This window comes from Peromyscus californicus, unplaced genomic scaffold, assembly GCF_007827085.1.
Source record: "Peromyscus californicus insignis strain IS unplaced genomic scaffold, ASM782708v3 Scaffold_5__1_contigs__length_169319896, whole genome shotgun sequence".
NCBI lineage: Eukaryota > Metazoa > Chordata > Mammalia > Rodentia > Cricetidae > Peromyscus > Peromyscus californicus.
The window spans coordinates 83,517,995-83,540,012 of NW_026294573.1; the positions used below are offsets into that span (position 1 = coordinate 83,517,995).

A 22,018-nucleotide genomic window follows, 5' to 3' on the forward strand; every position below is an offset into this window, starting at 1 on the left:
AAATCAAAGCAGAAAGAAGGGAGATGAATATGTATTAAACACTGCATTTGTTTATTTATTCATTCATTTGTTTCTTGAGAATTTTATTCATGAATATAATGTGTTTTGATCTGATCCATCCCTGCGTCCTCCCTTCTCACTTTTCCCATACCACCACCACCACCACCACCACCACCACCACCACCACCACCACTACCACCACCACCACCACCACCACCACCACCACCACCACCATCACCACCACCATCACCACCATCACCACCACCACCACCACCACCACCACCACCACCACCACCACCATCACCACCACCACCACCACCACCACCACCACCATCACCACCACCACCACCACTTTCCCTTCCAACTTCATGTGCTCTCTTTTGAACCCACTGACCCCATTCAGTTCTGTCAGTATGTGCATGGATATAAGCCCATCCACAGGATCAGGGAAGCATGGAAGCTCCCGAGTGGCCGCATATGAAGGAAACTGACAACCTCCCCTGCTAGCCATCACTCTCAATGACTTCTCAGCTTAGAAGTGAACCTTGCTAAGCCCCCTCTCCATCTGTGCTGGAATTTTGTCTGATCTTTCTCAGGTCTTGCACATGCTGTCACAGCCACTGTAAGTTCTTGTGTGCAATGTCCCTGTCTTGACCAGAAAGCACCGTTTCACAGAAGTTATCCCCTGACTCTGACTCTTACAATATTTCCACTTCCTCTTCTACAATTGAGCCTTGAGGAGGAGTTCTGTTTAGATGTCCCATTTATGACTAAATATTCCACGTATCTTATTCTCTGTAGTTTGACCCCTTGTACAAATAGATGGAGCTGGAAATAATCATTCTGAATGTTCTCTCATATGTAGACCCTACCTTTGAATCTTTATATATGTGTGCTTAAATTGAAGTACACAGTCTTATGGTTAGTCAATTTCTCCTATTATTTCTGGAATTTACTTTTGCAACAACTTTAAGGTCTTTGGCATGATTATTCCTGTGTTATAGAGAACCAGGTCCCCAATGAAACACTATACCATGACATTAGGGCAACATTAATACTTCAAGACAAGACACCAAACCACCCTATACCAAACACACAGCAACTTCCAATTCATTCACTAGTCTCCTGACCAAGAAGTTGAAGCATGATAGTAACAGTAAATACTTGTAGATAGTAAATATACTGATTATTGATATGTACTAGACACTGTTTCAAGCTTGTACTCTGTAAACTCATGCTATCTTTATCAGAGTTGACGAAGGGTGCACTCTTTTTATTCTCAAATCAAAAATCACAGCCCAGAGATAGAAAATAGTTTTCCTAAGTTTAGACAGGAAGATTGTTGCAGTGAATGTCTGAACTTAGAGAATACACCTTATAGCAGAACCTATGAGCTTATTATGTGTCCATGGCCCCCTTGACTCTAGGGTAGAAGAAGCTGGGTAAATGGAAATTGATGCTAATCAGTTTTGTTTGTCTATTTTTGTGTGGTTTTGTGTTTTCCTTTATTTTAATACCAGAGAACGGTGAGGGAGCAAACAGGGCCAGTCATTCTTTGATAAAGATAAAAGACCTTCAGACACATGGAAGATCTTCATGAAAGTTGTTCTATGTAGCTTCCTTAGAATACAAAATTTGAATCAATAAGTAGTAGTTTCAACAAGGAAGATATAAATCAGTACATAGTATTGGTCAGAGCAAGCAGGGTAGAAGCAATTTTCAGTGGAGATAATACCTTGCATTCTGTCTGTAAGCTAGCTTGGGGGCCTCCATGGTGGGGGAAGACTTCATTGAGCAAGGCTATATTCTGCAAAGAGTAGTACCTGGGCAGTTGAGACTGGGTCTATGTTAAGCACCTCTATTTACTCCGTGTGTGTGTGTGTGTGTGTGTGTGTGTGTGTGTGTGTGAGAGAGAGAGAGAGAGAGAGAGAGAAAGAGAGAGAGAGAGAGAGAGAGAGAGAGAGAGAGAGAGAGAGAGAGAGAGAGAGAATTGTTTTTGTGTGGGTGTATATGTATTTGTTGTATGTATGTGTGTTTGTGTTGTATGAACACACACGTGTTTGGGGGGCGTACCTATAGTGCACATGTATGGAGGACAGAGAAAGATATAGGATGTCCTTCCTGCTCTTTTAAACTTTACCTTATTGCCTTGAGACAGGATCTGTCACTGAGTCTAACCCTTCCTACATATCCCAGGTTGGTCCCAGGGAGCATCCTGCCCCTGCCTTTCGGGCACTTGGGTTACAAGTGGACATGTCCATGCTTGACATTTTAGGCAGATTCTGTGGGTCAAACTCATGTCTTCATATTTACATCTAAGCTCTTTACCAACACAACTATCTCTCCATCATTCCAACTGATCTTAACTCATGCAAAGTCATTGTCTCCAAAAGACAAAAGAGCATTTTAAAAATGTACATCAGACCATGCCATCTCTTCTCTTAAAAATCACCATGACCTTTCACATAAATTAGAATTAAATCCAGATGCCTCATCAAGGCCTACATGGGCCTGAATAATTGAAGCCACATTCATTTCTGGGTATTATTTCAGTCTCTGCTTGTCTTCCTTCTTAATTCTTTACCCATACTAGCATTAAAAGTATGGCCCCAAGACTTCTCATGTTTCTCTCAGGGTCCCTGTCCATTGCTCCTGCTGCCTTAAATCCCTACTCCTTTGCCATAAGTACTGCTCATCCTTCATGTCTTCTAACTAATGTCACTTTTTGGCAAATTATTTCTGCACTTAGTGTGCTGTTTCATAGAATCATGTTCTTGTTTAGCACAACACATTTAGAAACTTCCAATTATGTGTTCTCTTTGTTGTCATTGGTCCCCCCTCTTCTCTCTCTCTCTCTCTCTCTCTCTCTCTCTCTCTCTCTCTCTCTCTCTCTCTCTCACACACACACACACACACACACACACACACACACACACACACACACACACAATAGCCTAGGCTGGAATTCATAGCAATCCTTTCTCTTCAGTCTACCATCCTATATTTATTTTTTATTACTGTGTTTGCTCTTGATTCTACTAAGAGCTAAATGAGGAGAGGGAACACTTTAGATCCTTTCTTGGAATAGTATTTCACAGTGTGCCCCATGCCTAGAAATAGTGTTTCGTGGTGTTCCATGACATAGAGGAGAGGAAGAGAAGCAGGGAAGGAAGAAGAGAAGAGACTAATCTTGAATTTATTTTTCTTTTTGCCTTTGCAGACCAGAGCCTAAGTTTAAAAACAAAATGCATCCCAGATCCAGACTTTCCATAATTTCTCTTGAATTTCACCACCAGCCTCTTAGAAGAGGATGAAGTGAAGCTTCCCATTCAGGGGACACAGAGAACATGCAGAATCTAGCTTTGCTGAGTCTGCAGATTCTCACACAATAGTCATCAAATATAGCTTGCTAAGTGGGTCAGCAGCAGGAGTGGCCTCTGCCTCCCTGAGAAACATGCAGACATGGTCCTGGATGTCAAGTCTATGTAAAGTTCCAGAAGATACCTGGAAAAAAGTGAAGGGTGTCTTTAGATTTGAAGGTCAGGGCAATGAGATTCCTGATGTGATAGAATGGAAAGAGGCTTTAAAATCAGACCATTTTGGAGTTCCACCTCAGACCACCAGTTAATTAACACCTATCATCAAAAAACAGAATCATCGAGTTCTTTAGATGAAGTAAAGATGTTTGCAGAGACAGAATACTTGTCTAAGGCATCAAGGCTACCAATTGGAAGGGCTGGAGTTTAAATCCTGGTTTGCTTGCTACTGACAACTATTACATATTACATGAAAATTGAAAAGAACATGCATACAACAGTACACACCACTGCTGGGTTCTCAACCTTAAATAAGTCATACATACATCATATTGTAGAAAATAATCAGAGAATGCTGAGAACCAGGAGTGGGGGAAGGGAGGAGGTGGGCAGCTATGAAACACTACCTTCTGGATATATGCCATGGCCATAGTAATCATGACCATACAGCAGTTGTGAGGAGCTATAGTAGACATGTACAAAAATTCACATAAAAGTGGAAGGGGGACTAGTTGGAAAGCAGTAGTATGGAGGTAATGGGCAGGGAAGATAATCAAACTACATTATATACACATCTGAAATTGACAAAAATAAAAGTAAAACAACAACATTGATATGTACAGGATTTTAGAAGCTGTCTTCTCTCTCCCTATTACATTGAAGTGCACAGATTTACTAAATGGTACAGTGGAAATGCAAATTCAGTTCGCTCTTATGTAAGAAATTGTGTTTCTAACCTGTAGGCATGCATTCATTGATCTATTTGATAATCATCATTGATGGTTTCAGATATATGAGGCAGCTGGTGGCAAGAGTGATAGGACTGCTATGCTTACGGAAACTATAATTTAGCAGAGAGGACAAATATTAAATGACATACCTGTGAAGGACTCCTGACCATCTCTGCTATAAAAGTATGACACTCTTAGCTCTTGCGCTTAACTCTCTCTGTATGCCCGAAGTTGGAAAGGCTTTAATTCATTTAAATTGCTGCGCATCTTTCAAAGCCTGCATTTTGAGTGTTCTCAAATGCTTCACATGTAAAACAGGTTTTTAAATCCCCATTTATAGTCTTTCAAGAATCCTATGTGAAAAAAAAATATGGTGCCTGCCTAACACATAGTAGGCACCCAGTCAATGTTGTGGAAACAATGACCGTATGCTGATGTTCTTTTCTGTTCCAAATATAACAATAAAAATAATGTGCTACAGGCAGGGAAATGGCCTAGTGAAGAGAACATAGCGGAGAATAAAGCTTACCCTCTTCATCAGCAGCATGCCTTTGAATGCACCAGGTTAGCAGTTCAGCTTGAATAAATACAAAGAAGGCACTGCAGCCCCCTCCCCCAAATCAAACAGCATCTCAGAAAATACTCCAGAAAGAAGAAGTCTGTGGGACTCAGAAGAAGGACTGTGAAAATGCACCAGGATTAAGATTTGTAAGAAGAGTTCCAAACAAGCATCACCCACTAATGTGTGTTAATGATGAAAGATTCCAGGAGTAAGAGAGGTGGAACGTGGATAGGTTAAATGATGAAAGAGGCAAAGAGGTACAGAGATTTGGGTACAAGCAAATGAATGATGGCAATGAATTAAAGATGAGTGGGCTAGAAAAGGGAAATGCAAAAGAATGAATGAGGACAGAGAGACTCTCACGGAGTACTGTGAGGATTTTGACTGTAAGAAAGATGTGAAAGAATTGCTGTAAATCACAGAAGAAGAGGGGGGTGATTTAGAGGAGCCAAGACAGGGAAAGAAGGAGGTGGTGAGAGGTAGGAGTTGAAGGAAAAAAATAAAGATAATAAATTTGAGAATTGTTAAGGGAAAGAGTAAGAGAAGTACTGAGCTGAAGCAGAAATCAGTCAAACAGCTGTAAGTGGAAATGAAGAATGACATCAGTGATTAAAATATCCTTTCATTTCTCACGAAGGAGAAGTTGGAGACAATGGTAAAAGTTTGCTCTAAAAGAGACCTAGCAGGAATGGTCTGAAAATGGAAGTGAGAAATGGAGAGAGGAAAGTAATGAGACAGAGGTCACAGGAGGACCAAATAAAATGCTATATACGGGTGGAAACAAGCTACTACTACTATTACGGATAACTGACTGTGTGTCGAACAATAGTTTGGGTACTTCCATTTGTACCCATTCTCTCATTCTGTCTCCTCATTACCTTCTCCTATAGGTAAAGAATGAAGCCTGGACAGAGTTAGGAGTCTTGACAAAGAATTTAGCCAGCTAGTGAATAGTAGAGAAAATAATTTGAACTTATAGCAATAGGAGAGACCTCTGTACCAAAGAAATAGATAGCAGCAACAGATATATTTATAGTGATCTATTTTAGATCCAGCAACAATAAATGGACAAGCTTCAAGATTGACAGTAATATTGTCATTGATCCTAAACCTACTGATGGGGCTGGGCTCAGCACAGGCCCTGATGGCCGGGAATTGGCAGAACTGAGGGAAGGAAAGGAAACAGGCTATGCTCATTGATGGATGGAGACAACGTGCTGAGGAGAGCAAAGCAGGATTAAAAGGAGGAGGTGAGTTACCTAGAAGGCAGTGATTGAAACCAGGGAAAACAAACTGTGGAGATCCTGAGCACAAAGAGGATTGATGGAAGACTGAGCTCAGACAGAGTAGAGATGGAAGCTGAGATAGTATTCCTTTGTCCTGAACTGGAGTTTATTTGCGGCCCACTGATCATCTTGAGGCTTAAGAAAGAAGGGCTATTTTTATAAATTACTTGAATCATAGAAAACAGGGAGAGAGTGAGGAAAAGAGGTAGTGCGGACATGCAGACAGACAGAGGGATTTGTTTTTGTTATAGAATTTTTAAGAACGATGGTCTGTTTTAGTCTTTGTAGAAGTATAGTTAATGGCTATTTCAAAGACGTCTCACAGTAAAATTTCAATAAATCGCCCATCATTTCTGGCACAATACTTTGTGTGTCTACTCTCTGGTGATTACTCATATATTTGTGTGTGTTAGTCTTCCTGTTTAAGCATGTGTGAATAAATGTAAGTGGGTGGGCACACGTGCACATGTGTATAGGTACATGCAGAGACCAGAGAACACACTTAGCGATTCATTCTCCAGATGCCACTTACCCCACCCCCACACACTTTTTTTTTCAGATACAGTCCTTTAGCTTACTCAGCAGACTAGGCCAATTGGCTGGTAAGTCCCGTAGATCCTCTTGTGTTTGCCTTCCCAGCATTGGTATTACAAGAACATGCCACTGTGATTTGTTTTTTATCTTTCCTGGGAAGCGAACACAGGTCCTTATATTTGCAAGGCAGCAGTTTACTGACTTATCTGTCCACTCCCTGCAAGTCCACATGCTTGGTATATTAAGGTTCACTGTTCTAGTGGGAAAATATATACAGAAACAACACTAGTGAAATGACTCATTAAAATATTGAATAAACACACACACACACACACACACACACACACACACACACACAAAACCTGTGCTAAACCATAAAAGGATGTGGTGATGGAAAACAGAGAGTAGGTAACAGGCTGTTGCCCACTGGGATGTCATATTAAAGAACACACTTTATTAATTGGCAAATAGAGAGTGGGATTGGCTAGGTGAAGGAAAGAGAGATCTATGTAGGCAGAGAGGGGAGTGGTTGGAGGTGTTGGGTCCAGGAGCTTGAAATACTTGGATAAGAGAAAAGAGATCTCTATAAGGGGGCCAAATGGTTGTGGTGAAGACTCTCTGACAAGAGGTTGGAGGAGAAAACAGCAGGTAAGATGCATAAGACGATTGGATTTACTTGTAACATTAACGAGAGCTTCATAGGTGCAGGACAGTTTCCTACGCATGGTCTCATTTAATTCCTATAATGATCCTGAGACATGGGGAGTACCTTGCCTGTCTCACAAATGAGAAATCAAAGGTCCAGTAGGTGCCTTTAAGTGGCCTAACCTAGTAGATAAACAGCAAGACTTATGTATAAGCAAAGGTTCCCTTCCCAACCCCTGGTTTGCCAACCACTCCAGGTAGTGCAAACAGAGAAAATGGGTGAGGTTATGAGAAATAATGAGAAAAAGAAAGGAAAGAGAAAGAACCCTGAAAATTTGACCTCTGTAGGTAAATGTGAAAAGCGAGAGATGAAGTGACAGGAAATCTCATGGGGGAAGAAAGGAAGGAGTTGAAGTCAAATGGTATTTTAGAGTAGTGGAGTCAGAAATGGAGGTCTAGGGGACCGTAGACAAGGAGAAGTTAAATCAACAATGAAATGAAACTAATTAAACCAATAATGAAGTGAATAGAGGACAGGAGGAAAGAGAGATACTGTATGGGAAAGGAGCAGTGTCCATCAAACACAAGGCCAGGGATTTCTAGAAGGAGGAGGGGACTGCCTATAAGGTGTGGGTGGGGCTGTCTAAAGCAGATAGAATTAACGTTGAAGAGTCAGAATCTTCTATTTTTTCCCTCTTGGAAAGTGTGAGATTAAAATCAAGTTTCCCATTTATTTATTTATTTTTTATTTTTTTTTTTAGCCTCAGAGCTCACATCTGTGAGTGAATTGTAGACTAAAACGTCTTATTCCAGATGTTTCTACGGTCATGTAGCAAAATAATAATTAGAATTTATTGAGCACCCACTAAGTGTAAGACAGAAATTATGATTATCCACTAATATGCATTTATGGTAGTTCCTGGGGTCAGAGGTCATGTGTTCTGAAAGCCTAGTTCTTTTCCTGTGGTCACTCATGATTTGACACAAAAGTTGCTTCTGCTCTGTGGCAGACTTTTCTGTATTGCCCTCCTTCTTTCTCTCTCTCTCCTCTTCCTTGTTGGACTGCCTCCATCTCCCATCATAATCTTTGCTCTTTCTGCCCTCTCTTTCTGCATTCCTGGGTTCTCAGACAGATGTCTGAATGGCAAGCAATAGAAACTAATTCTGAATAATTTAAGTAAAAAGAGAATCCAAAATTCTGTGAGATTAGATCACACAGAATCACCAAATGAGTCCAGGGGCTGGTCTAAGAATCCCTGATGTCCAGAACACACATAAAAATCACAACATAGAACCAGAATGGTGGAGATATGATTGCAACAGCTATCACGCTATGTACCAGCCAGAGAAATTCACCAAGGATTTCCATTGGTTTATACCAAAAACACCAGGCTCCAAACAGTGAAACCTATTCTACAAGCAATGAAATCTGGATGTAATTGCCCCCAAGGTTGGCACTTTAGCCCTTGATGGATTCTGTGTGATGCCACTTTTCCTCCCAGAATCTGGAGAAGCTCAGTCTGATCAGGAAACCCTGCATCATGTGCTCAAGCCTTAACTGCAGTGGAGCTGATACAGTATCTAGAAATACTTAGATTCTTCTTGGTCTGTACCTCTGATGATGAAACACTTTCTGATTCAGGGAAATGATCCATTTAGAGACTAAACAGTTACAATTGGAGTTTTAACCTACAACACCTACCAGGTGCTGCCAGCCTTTATGGCTTAACTCCAGTGCTTGGCACCACCTCTAGGAAGCTTTCTCTGATTTTTCCAAATTGTAATCTCAAGACACCTCACAGAGTCTGCCTTCCAGCCTGTCTGCCTGTGGTACCTGAGGTATTTCTGCACAGGTGACTTCTCTAAATCTCCCCTATCCATCATTTTTTTAGCTCTCTAAAGGCAGTAGTTGTGTTTATCCATCACCACATGCCCATATAGTGCTTGGTAGAACATTTGTTGGTGAATGAATGAATGGAAGTGTTCGTCTCATTTGACAGGCCTTTGTATCAGAGGTCCATGAAGGACTTGCACAGACTCTGCCTTACATAAGGGAGCCCTTTTTTTTCCTAGTGTGCACTTCTATAAATGGACTATGTCAGCATATTTGAAGAAAGGGGCATAGAGAATCAGAAAGCCCCATGGCAGAGGATAGTGGCGGATTGTAAGGGTACAATGGAGAGACTGAGGGAGGCAGGGCAACATATCTGGAGAAGTAAATGAACTGGAACAGGCATCAGAGAGGCAGGAGACCATTTAGAATCAGGACTTGAAAGGCTAGATGCCACTCTCCGTCCCTTTGCTTCGCAGATAAGTAAATGAGGACAGGAGAGGAATCCTCACGAATCTCAAAGCAGAAACAGACTCAACTTCCAAGGTCACTGAGGACAATCCAGTTTCATAAAAACAGCCTTGGTTTAGAGGTTGAGAGTTTGAATCTAGGTTCTTAGCCAAGCTACCTTGAAAAGTTTCTTCACTTCTCTGACTCCCTGATCTCAGTTTTCTCATCCAGAAATTGGAAATAATGACACCCACCTCACCACACTATGATTATGGAGGAAGCTTATGTATGCATATGTCTCAGATCTAGAGAAGGAGCACAGACCTGTATTTTCCCTGTGTTTTTAGTTATCTGCCTTTATCCAAAGGCTTAGAAACAGATTTTAAAAATAGTGAAGGGAGATGGAAAGAGCAATCCACATGAAAGCTAACAGGGAAGAGTCAGGAAGGGAAAAGTTAGGGGAAAAAAAAACCCTCCGATGCTAAGACTGCAGAAAATACAGGTGGCCAAGTTAGACAGGAGGGAAATGGCTCATAAATTATAGGGAGGAAGCATTTATAAGATTAAAGTCAACGCAAGGAAGGAGGAAATGGGTGCAGAGATGAAAGAGAACAGAAAGAGGCAAAAAGATGAAGAAAAGCCTGAGTCGTCAAAGGAGAGTGTACAGGCTCAACTCTTGAAGAGGGGATGGCTCCCTTTGGGGGCAGGTCTGAAGTATCTAGGTTAGAAGCTGGAATCAGCCCAAGGCCACAGGGTGCGATATTCGAAGACCCAGATTTATAATTAAACTTGAATCTCCAGGGAAGAGAGAGAGAGAGAGAGAGAGAGAGAGAGAGAGAGAGAGAGAGAGAGAGAGAGAGAGAGAGAGAGAGAGAGAGCCATGAGCAAAGTTGGTGAGTTCCTATGGGAACTGGGAAAGGACCCAGAAGCTTAGGGAGCCAGGATAGGTCTCTACCTAGCACCCTTTTCAGGAATTTCTCACTGAGAGAAGCAGCAGCCAAGTAGAGCTGCTCCAAGCTTAGAGCAGGGATCCAAAGTAAAAGTGCCTGAGTGGGCTGCCTGGCATGGAGGCAGCTAGGTGCCAGAGCTGCCTAGCTGGAGTCAGCTGGTGGGGAGGGTATTAGAGAATGAAGTTCAAAGCTTATATGTTCACTAACATTTAATGCAACAACCCAGACCTGGATGGGGGAGTTAGGTGGTGCCCTGATAGTGAGATTGGAGACAAGTGGTTGGGGAGGGGCTCCTGATGCCCACCAGAACTTATTTCAGACGCTACAACTGGGTAGAAGATTGAAGAGACTTGTTATTGAGATTGGTGTGGGGAATAGAAAGTTATCTTGGCTATCCAGGGGTGCACTCAACCTCCAGGAAGGCAGGGCCCTGGTCAAAGATAGGTTAAGGTGCACCCCAGTTGCAGCCTGGGGTTTGAGCCAAGGGAGAGTTGAGTTGACCTAGGAGGGATTGGAGGAGACGCAAGAGGGCCCTTAAGTATTAAGAATTTTAGAGAGGGGTGTTGGAGCTGAAGAACCTTGTGCAGGAGGCATAGGGGGGATCCTGGGAAAGGGGAGGGAGCTACTGGGACCGGCACGAGGCCGGGCGGAGCCTCCAAAACGCTCGGGGTCCGCCAGGGGAGCAGGTGAAGGGGGGCCGGCAGCGGGGCGCGGGGAGGCGGCGCGGGGGGGCGGTCCAGGGCCGATCGGGAGGCGGAGCCCAGAGCTGGGGGCTGCTGGCTAGTGGCTCTCTAGGCTCCTTAGCTCGGGCGTCCTGGTTCGCTTCAGTGTCCGCCGTCTCCACCGCTGCTTCTTCTTCCTTCTTCGCCACCGCCGCCACCGCCCGCAGCACCGCAGCCCCTCCCGCCATGGCCGCCGCCGGAGCCCGGCGGAGCCCCGGCCCCAGCTTGGGGCTTCGGGGGCGGCCGAGGCTCGGCTTCCACCCGGGGCCGCCGCCGCCGCCGCCGCCGCCGCTGCTATTGCTGTTTCTGCTTCTGCTGCCGCCGCCGCCGCTGCTGGCCGGCGCCACCGCCGCCGCCGCCTCGCGGGAGCCCGACAGCCCTTGCCGGCTCAAGACCGTCACGGTGTCCACGCTGCCCGCCCTGCGGGAAAGCGACATTGGCTGGAGCGGTGCCCGCGCCGGGGCCGCGGCCGGGACCGGGGCCGGGGCCGGGGCCGGGGCCGGAGCCGCCGCTGCCGCGGCTGCCGCGTCCCCCGGCTCCGCGGGCTCAGCCGGCACAGCCGCGGAGTCTCGTCTCCTGCTCTTTGTGCGAAACGAGCTCCCCGGACGCATCGCCGTGCAAGATGACCTGGACAACACCGAGCTGCCCTTCTTCACCCTGGGTAAGGGTAGGCACCACACACGCGGAGTCCCAAGGAACCCAGAACCCCTAAGTGATGCCAGACGGGTGGGGGCGCCCTGGGGATCCCCGCTCCAGGCTGCCCCATCTAGGTTGTCAAAGGGCAGCCTAGGGGCCCTCAGGGCGCACAGGTGGTTGGAAAGGAGTGTGGGGCAGGAGGTCCTGGAGTGAGCGCTCTGGGAGCCCGGGGGCGTGCCAAGGATCCCGCAGTGGGGACCTGGCCCTCCGCTTCGCAATCCATTCTCTGAGCTCCGCCCCTTGCATCCCGGACTTAGGAGACCCCAGGTCTGTCAGTGTGTTCTGACTAGGAACTGGGCAAGGAAGCCCCTTGTCCTAAAGCCAGTTCATGGTCAAGCTGCGCCCTGCTCCTCTGGACAGCTCCACTTCTCTGCCCCCCTCTCTCTGGTCTCGGAGTTGTAGATTCTGCCTTTCCAGACCGGTTTTCTCAGGATTATAGCAGAGAAGCTACGCGTACAAGGAAAGCTCCAGTACGCAAAAGCTCTGCTTCCGTATGGGCTTGGTGACCTTGGCTAAGTCGCTTCCCCTCTGAGCTTCTGTTTTGGTCTTCTGTGAAATCGGGCTAGAGTCGACTGAGTAATGTTTGAGGCACTGGGTTTCTGAGCCCAAGCTCTCCACTTTGGTGTTCTCCCTCCAGCCGCGTTATCCGTATCACCTTCTCCCTTCTCCATTCCTCTTAGTCGCGAGCAGGCTTGTCCTTGCTGTTCACTTACTGGGCTAATAATAAGAAAAGCAAGGAAAAGGACAGGAGAAGAAACTGGTGGGGGTAGGGGGCCTCAAATAGAAAAGTTAATCAGAAAGTTCGCCAGCAGCTTGCCGCCTGCTGATTCCCGGCGCGAATCCCGGAGGAGTCGGCCCTTCCATGGAGCTGTGGGAAGCGCGGCTGATTTCCCACCCGGGTAATTGATAGCTTAATTATCTCAGAGAGCGTTTACAAAAATGTTGTTCCCCTTAGCTCTCCCGCGCTCGCTCCTCGCTCGCTCTCTCCTCCCCTCTTGGGGGCGCGGGGCCCGATTGGTTGTCGGAGTCAGGCCAACAACAGTGCGGGAGAGGTGCCAAAGGCTCGCATGGAGAAGCTTCTGCAAGACCCCTGTTTTCAGGGGATCTAGATCTGGTTCCAGTGTCGTGAAGTGACGGGCTTTAGTGGTTGGCATTCTTAGGAGCCCTTCCAGAACCTCCGGGTTAACTCTTTGCTTTCCGGAGAAGATCTATAGAGTAATGGACTAGATAGACTTCACTCCCCTGGAAGCCCTGATGTTTTCAAATGTATTTTGCAATACCCTCCCTCCTCTCCTTTTCATTTTGGCTCCCTTTTACGCGTTTGAGCCAGCAACCAGTCTGGCCACCAGGTTTGGGGGCCCTGTGCCTTTCCAAGTAGCTGTTACTTGAGTATATGGAGCTTTCTGGAGGGGGGCAAAACCGGAGAATGCCTGGCAGGTTCCCAGGGGACTTCCCATGGCAGTGCATCTAGAACGACATGTGACACACAAGCACACACACACACAATCTCTCTCTCTCTCTCTCTCTCTCTCTCTCTCTCTCTCTCTCTCTCTCTCTCTCTCTCTCCCATGCATCATAAGCACTCATAGACACACGCATACAAACTCGCAGTAGCCTTTCCCATGTGCACCCATGGACTGCTCACATCCAAGGAAGGGGGTGCATAAGGGTCTAGGTGGAGTTCTTGAGGGCACTGAGCACCCTCGGGCTCAATATTGGCTTCTGTTGCTTGGTGTGTAGGTGTATTTTCTCCAAATACACAAAAGCTATCCTTACCACTTTCAATCACACCCCTTTTCCTCCATCCTGACAAACCTCTCTACCGGATAGTGGATAGCGTGAGATACCCGGGATGGAGGTTCTCCTGCATGGCCATCCAAGTGAGGGAGAGAGGGAGAAAGAATGCTGGCCCTGGCCCCCGAGTAGTGCCTGAGTTGGCAGGCAGAACTCCAGAGCATTCCAGTTCATCAAAGACGTGGGAATCAAGTCCAGCTAGCTATAGAATTGCCTCAAAATTCCTGGAGCTAGCAGTCCTTGCCATTTTTAACTTTGGCTTTCAGGAGGATGGGTACCTCAGTAAGAGTCAAGCAAAACCCTGAGCTGGAAGTCTTGAGCCCCTCAGAATAAGCTTGAGAGTCCCTGGTACACTCCATTTGGAGTCTTTTACTGATACACTGGCTGGGTGACTGACGACCTTCTGCCCCCTGGAATGGCCAGATACTTGCCTCTTGGGCTGCACTAAGCTTTTTGGGCCCACACTGGGAATTGGGTTCCCAGCTCCACCCCCTCCCCACCCCAGAGTCCTGCATTGGCAGCTCAAGAGCTCCCGACAGGGATTTGGCTAGCGAGGTACTCAGCAGATGGCAGGGTATAGCAGGAGCTGTGTAGGGAGACGTGGGCTTTTTATTTGTGTTGGTCTTCGACTGTTTGCGTGTAAACACGGAGTGCACAATGAGCTCTTAGAGGGCCAGACTGGCTGGCAATGAGGGCTGGTGGCAGCACCAGGAGGGGGTGGGCAGTGTGAATTATTTATGGTCACTTCTTTCCCAATGTCCTAAGGCAGCTCTATTGTACCTCTGATCCTTTATTCACGCTCTCTCTCTAGTATTTGCTTCTGGCAAGTTAGGCTAGATTTTCACCACAACTTGTTCTTTTAGGGAGGGGTCATAGCTGTGTGTACAAAATTGAGGCTCAAATCCTGCCACTAGTGGGGAGTGTGGAGCCACCACTAGGGTATGATGGTGTTTAGTTCTTGGCAAAGCCCTCCCTGCCATGATTTGGGTCCTGGGCTCAGAGATGTTGACTACATGCATTAAATGTTGCAAAAATTAAAAAAAACCTAGGTGAGTACCTTAAGGTACTTCTCTGTATACACTGTCTATCATCCTTATTCATTAAAGTCATCTTCCCTCATTCCATTCTGTCTTTTAATGGAGTTATTGGTAATTCCTGAGAATTTTTTCCCCCTTTGGATTCATTCCTTTTTGTAGCTCTACATTCTCCCATGAAATCAAACCTGCTAGATGGGAGTTTGAATTTAGGTGTGAAAGATGCCCCGAGTTTTCATGCTTGGGCCTCTTACTTTGCATTTGATTATGTCAATGGCATTGATAAAGTAAATTTTCCCTAAAAGTGATCAAGGAATAGCAAGTAGTTATTGAATCTTTAATGTCATGCTGAGAGTTTTACTCTTGCCATGTATTATTAATTCATGCCAAATAATATGGAGTATGAACTAATGTTATTCCTATTTGATAGATGAGGAAGCATTCTTAGATATTCCAGTACCAATGACACTGTAAGTAAGCAGTAGAACTGGAACCAGGATCCTAATCTATTGGCTGCTTATAGTCTCAGCAGTGTCAAGCTGGTATTCTGAAGGAAGCATACTATGTATACAAGACAAGTCCTGGGTAGAGAGACATTCCATGCATCAACAAGAAAAGAAACCATTTTAGTGGGAATCTCCACTATGTCAGTGAGCTGAGTAGGAGGGTTTAAAAATGATGTTTAAATCAAATGATCAAGTGCTAGAATTCAGGGCTGTCTAGTAGGGCTGATGAGTTTAGAGATGATGTGACGTCAGTGAAGAAAGGCATCTCTATCGACTTGAGGAAATTTAGGGACACTTTCTGTACCAGGAAAAAAAAAGACTTGAGCTATTGTGCACTGAGGATTGTAAAAGGAAATATGAAGACAATCTGAGTGCTAAAATGTAGCAGGGGAGCTTACTTAGTGCTAGGTTCTAGTAATCTCTGACAGGGCTCCCTGTGACCTTGAACAGGTCACTTATCCCTCCAGAGATTCAGTTCTTTGTGCTATAATATGAGTGGGTAGATGAGCCCTAAAATAATCCTTTAGTGTAAAAGCTTCTATGAACTTGAAGTGCCCTGACCTACTCTGTCACTTTGACTAGCTTCTTGTGCTTCTCACTTCTGTTTGCCTTTGCTGGTAACATGGGGGTGTTGGTAGGGATAGATTGAAAAGAACGGGTTTGAATAGGAGCAAGTGTTAGTGCAGGGCTTCTGAGGTGAATCTGCATGTCACACGGTTCTTGTCCACCCCCTGGCAGCCCTGCAGTCTGCTGCTGGATTTAACTTCCATGCCCATGGATAGGGAGATGTAATCCTTTTGTTCTGTTCATGATATTTGTGTGGCCAGACTGTTTACCACCTGCTCTGATTCAGCCAAAGGAGAAAAAAAGTGCTAATACTGAGTAATCACCATTGTCAACATTTCTGAGTCATTTGATTTTCTGTGTAAACCTGACAGGAGAGCAATGTAATGTATAGTCAGTAGGGATGTAAAGAAACAACAATCTTTCACTATGTCTTTAAATGCACCTTCATGAGTAAGTCTGGCCAAATCCTGATGGTCAGTCCTTGAAAGGATGCTCTACACAAGAAGGTGACCAGGTTGGGTGGAGAAAAAACATATAATACGAAATGCCAACATGATCTGTCCAATGGTCAGTTCAGTGAAGTTTTCTTGAAGTCTTCATAGAAATTGATACTCAAAGGTTGGGTAAGGGACTAGGCACCTAACTGAGGGTGGGTGAGAGCAGAGAATTTAATCAGAGAACAGTCTGCAGAGGGCTGAAGAGGTCTCCTTCAAATGTCACCAGTGTACAATGAGGAATCTGTGCTTTTGTGGGGAGTCTTTTTTTAAAGAACATCCAAAAGGCTAAGATAGAAAGTAGGTGCAGGCTGGGGGAGCTGTCCAGCAGCCTTTGTGCTGACCCCAAGGTTATAGTACAAACGTTCTGAGAGAGGATGAGATCACTGCTCACCAAAAAACTAGCAGCTTTTGGTTAAGTATTTGAAAAGGGGACACAGGGCCTTAGAAACTATGTATCTGTTTTGGTTTCTGCTTTGATTTTAAAGATCCATACCCTTCATTTGAAAGGAGGAACAATGGTTATGAGTGAGCTCTATGTCCCAAGGAGATTTCTGCCTCCCAGAATATTTGTTAACATCAATTCCATTGTTCAGTTGTGAGAGATTCTGAGATGGAAAAGGGGGAGACTCTATCTCAAAATAATGCTATGTTTCAAGCAATGTTTGTACTCCACCAGCCACCAGGTTGGTTGTCATTAAATGGGTATATTTGGGTAACAGTCAAATTTCAGTGTCCGTACGGAGATGGGGGTAATTGTAAACAGTGCCTTTGGCTGCAGCGAGGCAGGCCTGTGTTATGTGAGCTCTTGACTTGCATGTTTTTCCCTTTTCCTCTTCCTTCTGTCACTCCCCACCCTACTTCTTTCCCGTTCAAATCTAATGAAACCTATGTAACACTCAAGGCAGAGAGAAAGGCACCGATTGCTCTCAGAGAGCACCATGATAGAGAGAAAGGAATGGAATCATAAGTAGGGAAGGCCCCTTTCCTCTTCAATCCAAGTCAGCCAGATTTGGTGTCTGAGGTGCTGCATGTGTGAGTGTTGGGGGTGGTGTATACTGTAATGAGATAGCAGGCCTGTGCTAGCTTCGTGTGACCCAGAGCTTAACTGTGGTAGGAGGTGTGACCAGGCTTCTTGCAGATAAATCTGCTTGTTTCTCATCCCTTTGTTTGTTGTACCTTGGGTTTTATCTGATGTCAGAGGACATGAACATGTGTTGTGAGAGAAGGAGGACTGGAAACTGACAGTGACCTCTTAGGTGATGTCCTGAAACTAATAGCATATTGTCTTCTTTGATTACAAACTGTCAGAAGGCATTGAATCCACTCTTTCCATGTCATATCATACAGCAACACCAGTGCCGGACAAAGGAAAGAGTCCCCCCCACACACACACACACAATTCACACTTGAACCTAGGGATCCTCTTACATAAAGAACTGACTTTGATGCATCTCAGTGCATGCAGTGTTGTTGAGCATCATAAAGTACACCAGTCTTTTCTCCTCCCCTGTCATAAAAATAAATAAATAAATACCTTAAGGGGAAAAAAAATCTTCTTAGGGAAATTGAATTTGTTTCCTGCCCAAGTATCCAGCTGGTTGGCTTCAGTCTCACCAAAAGAGCCCTGTCAGGTGATGTATTTTTGTCCTCGAGGAGAGGACCCTTTCCTTAGAGGGTAGACAGGAAAAGTCTGCTCTTCTCTAGAAAAAAAAAAGGAATGGTCGTATTTAACCTTGGGGTGGAGTAGAATCAGAGGCATGCTTGGTTTCCTGTGCTGATACTTTGCCTAGTTCTCTTACTGACCAGCTAGTGGCAACAGAAGATTAACTATAGCTGTTTTTCCCTTCCCTGTAGCAGAGCAAACAGCTCTCTGCCCCACTAGGAGTCAGAGAGCAAGCAGTGCTTGGCAGGGCTTGCTCTGTTTGTTACTACTTGCTGTCTGCTTTCAGCTGCCTTTTTCTACTGTCTGCAGGTATTTTTGGACAACAGCCTCCAGAAAGACTTCTCTTTAGAACGGAAAAGGTGGGCATTGTCCACAGAAATGTTAAGTGCAAGACTGATATAGCTGTAGTTTCATTACTGGCATGCTAGAAAATAGATGTAGCCAAATCTGTAAGCTGAAGTCTGAGAAGGGCATCATATGTTACAAACTTAAGGTTTTAACCATGAGAGGGAAGTACTCCCTCCATTGTATTGCTGCAGCTGATGGGCTCAGCAGCACTTCTCTATGCTACTACAGTTTCAGTAGTCCACTCATTTGTTTTCTGCTAGAAGTCTCTTTTCTAGTCAGTTTATCCTGTCCACTTGATTTTATCTACACAAAACAAAACAAAAAACAAATATCATAATGGGACTTTTCACTTGGCATTTCCTTCTTGCTCCTAGACCATAATTCTATGCTATACTAGTGCAAGTCCCATGATCACATTATATCAGATTGTCCTACAAGGAGATTTCCCCTCCAATCTCTAAGTGCCTCAGTCCCTACCCTTATCAAATTCCTATTTACCATCTAAGACTGAGTTCAAGTGCCAACTTACCACTAAAGTCTATCCTGAACTCTTTGCATCAGCAATGAACCCTCACCATCAGTAGAAAAACCATCATGGTAGCTATCAGTCCCTGGAGAGCTACAAAGCACCTATGATGTGCCTGGCTGCTCTGGTATCATGGGATATGTAAGATCGTCAACTACAATGTCTACTGCATTCAGGAGTTTTCTTTGTCATCTGCATGTGTGCATCCGTGTATGTACCCATGTTACTGTTCAAGGACAAAAAAATAAATATGATAAGTAAATTCTGAAGTATATGAAAGATGATAAGTTCTATAAAAGTAAACAAATAAAAGAAGGGAAGGGAATTCGGAGTTCTGAGATGACAGACTTAGTTTTAATATAAAATACCATACACAGAGGAGTTTATTGAAAATGTGAGTTTGGAACAAAGGCTTAGGAGAAATGAATTATTGTCCAAGAAAATCTAAGAAGGAATATCCTAAGTAGAGAGCTGTCTCAGAAATACCCGAATCAGGAGCACACCCTGGTCATCTAAGGCACAGCATAGGATGGTGAATAGAATTGGAGTGGAATGGGCAAGCTGGCAAGCAAGAACCAAATCACATATGGCCCTGGAGAAAACTTTCAGGATTTCAGATTTGGTTCCCTGTGCCATGGGATGTGCATGATTTGAGCAAAAGAAAGCCAAGCTCTGGCTTCCATTTCAAAAGCATTATACACTTCTCCCTAAAAAGAAGGACCTCAGGATGATGGCTTGGAGTAGAACAAGAACAGAGCTTATAGCACGTATTTCCTTGGCTGCCTTGTGCTACTTTGCTGTGCAACCACCAAGCAGCCAACAGACCTCTTTCATTTTGTACTACAGTGACTCACTTTGGTCTTGGCATGGTATAGTGTAGAGAAGATCATAGATAATGATAACTTCATGTTTTCTACATCCCATTCCCAATCCATACCTGGAAAAAACTGGAGAGGCATTTCAATCACACTTTTCCTTTTACGGATGAAATTGGACAGCACCTCTTCTTACATGGAGCCTTCTTTCTGCTGAGCTCCAAGAACCATTTCCAACATTGTTTCCAGGTTCCTCATCTGCGTTATGTGTATGTTACATAAAAGATAGCATGATTAGTGGGAATAATGCTGGATTTGTGGAAAGGTCTTACTTTAAGAGTTTGGAAACCAGATAAAGCATTAGAACTGGGTATTATGACAAATAGAAAGAAATTGGACATTTGGGAAGATAATGTGTTCTGGAGTTACCAAGTATCACACATAGAAAGTCAAGATGTCCTTAGCAAGTCAATGGTGGGGCAGACATCAGATCTTATATGTACTGACTTGCTAATCTGCTGTGTCATCCTTCTGCTTTAGGGAAAGGCAACCACCAGGCAACCAGGGACAGGAGGAAGGAAAATCCAGTGATGTCAAATAACCATCATTATCCTAGAAATAGTGACCACATACTGACAACGATTATGCTCCATGTAACACCTGCTCCTGCTGCCTTTTTTTTTATGTGTTCTGCACAGTGTTGAATGGCAAATGTTTTGTGTGTGTCACAAGCAAGCATAGACCTTAAAGGAGTTGAAAAACATACTCAAAACAGCACAGCTCCAATGAAGCTAAGCTTGGTCCAAACCCAAACCGGTTCTGCCTGGTTCTTCTGGTTCTGCATTTTCTCTGACTTTCATGCTGCACGGAATTAGGGGAATTGTCAATTGTTGGTCTCTTGGTCCACCCCATTTTACTTCTTGCCACTTCTCATTAGCAAGAAGTTTCAGCCATTTCTCATATAGGAACTAGGGTGTGACTGTCTTACAGGCACAAGGGAGCCAAGCACCTTGTTTTTGTGCTACATGGGGCTGACTCAGCATCTTTCCAGCACCCCCCAACACACACACACACACACACACACACACACACACACACACACACACACACACACTCACACTCACAGCTCAGTGCTGCCTTGCTATGAGCACTGGGCCTTGGTTCATATACTGTGGATGTTCCTGTCACCCATAAACTTGCTTGGGAAGCAAATTCCATTTCTTCTGTACATTCTAGGGTGCCTCCTCCCCAACCCCGTTGTCTCTTTTCTCTTCCTATCTCTCATTTGCCCTCATCTTCCCTGCTCTTCCTTTCTCCCATTCCTTAGGGATTCCCCACCTTCATGCTGTGTAGTCTTATAGAAGACTTGTGACCTTGTCCTTCCAGGAATGTGTAGAAGTTTGATGTTCTCTTTCTAGCAATGACCAGGGCATCTGGTATCTGTGATACACCATTCCTATTTGACTGGGTGCACTTTCTTGTCACACCTCTAGACCCCATAGGTAACCAGTGCAAGAGGAACACTAGATAAGGTTTTCTGATAGAGAGGAAGTGAGCTGAAGTGAAGCGCGTGCCAGCTTTGAGCATCCAAAACCTGATACAGACTCTCCAAGGCACTCATGTCTGAGCTAGGACTTACATATGCCATCTCTATAAGTCATCCTCTGATTGCTTATCAATAAGGAGAATGGAACAGTGCAATAATGTGTGTGGTTTTCTGCGCTGTTTTTCTTTGGTAAACTCTCCATAAGCTAAACATTAGTCAGGACCCAGCACTGTGCACAATTTTTACTTACAGTAAACCTTGTGATCCTCATGGAGGTGCCAAGTGCCCAGCCTAGCCCAGCATGTTCGGTGCCTCTGACACCTGGACTCTTTGTTGTTTTGTTTGGGTGGGGGGTAGAGGTATGAATAAATAATGAATGTGGACTCCACTTATTCTCTCCTCTTCTTTCAATATCTGGATTCATTGCCTATGCCTCTCCTCTCCCTCCCTCTTCCTCTCTCAGTAAGGCACAAAAGCATGAGACTGGCCATTGATCTCTGCCAGCTATGGGGAGGTGGGGGCAAGAGAGAATTCTGGGGTTGTCTGAGGACAGTTTAGGCAGAGAAGCACTGAGACACTGAGTTTAAGGCTGGTGAGTGTTGGCGTAGCAGGTGGGGGATATTCCTCTCCCTTCTGGTGGTGGCTGGCTGACAGAGCCTTACTCTCAGGCACGCAGGGAAGTCACGAGTGGCTTTGCAAGCAGCCGAAAAGGAAAGGAACATTTCCATTAGCAGAATCAGCAGTAAAGAGATTTCCAGTCACAGTAATAGCTGCATTTG

At 44.8% G+C, this 22,018-nt stretch overlaps 1 protein-coding gene across 5 annotated transcripts in view; it reads left to right on the forward strand.

Moving 5' to 3' along the window:
- Positions 1 to 11,315: 11,315 nt before the first annotated feature.
- The window catches only part of Astn2 (astrotactin 2), a 947,200-nt gene continuing 936,497 nt past the window's right edge, over positions 11,316 to 22,018 (forward strand). For 4 of the 5 annotated variants that reach the window (XM_052714945.1, XM_052714947.1, XM_052714948.1 and 1 more), the window contains exon 1: positions 11,317 to 11,908. In XM_052714945.1, coding sequence (XP_052570905.1) covers positions 11,434 to 11,908 — 475 coding nt within the window. In that variant the 5' untranslated portion in view covers positions 11,317 to 11,433. Of the gene's footprint in view, positions 11,909 to 22,018 lie in introns of all 5 variants that reach the window. The other variant, XM_052714946.1, reaches the window with a different exon arrangement.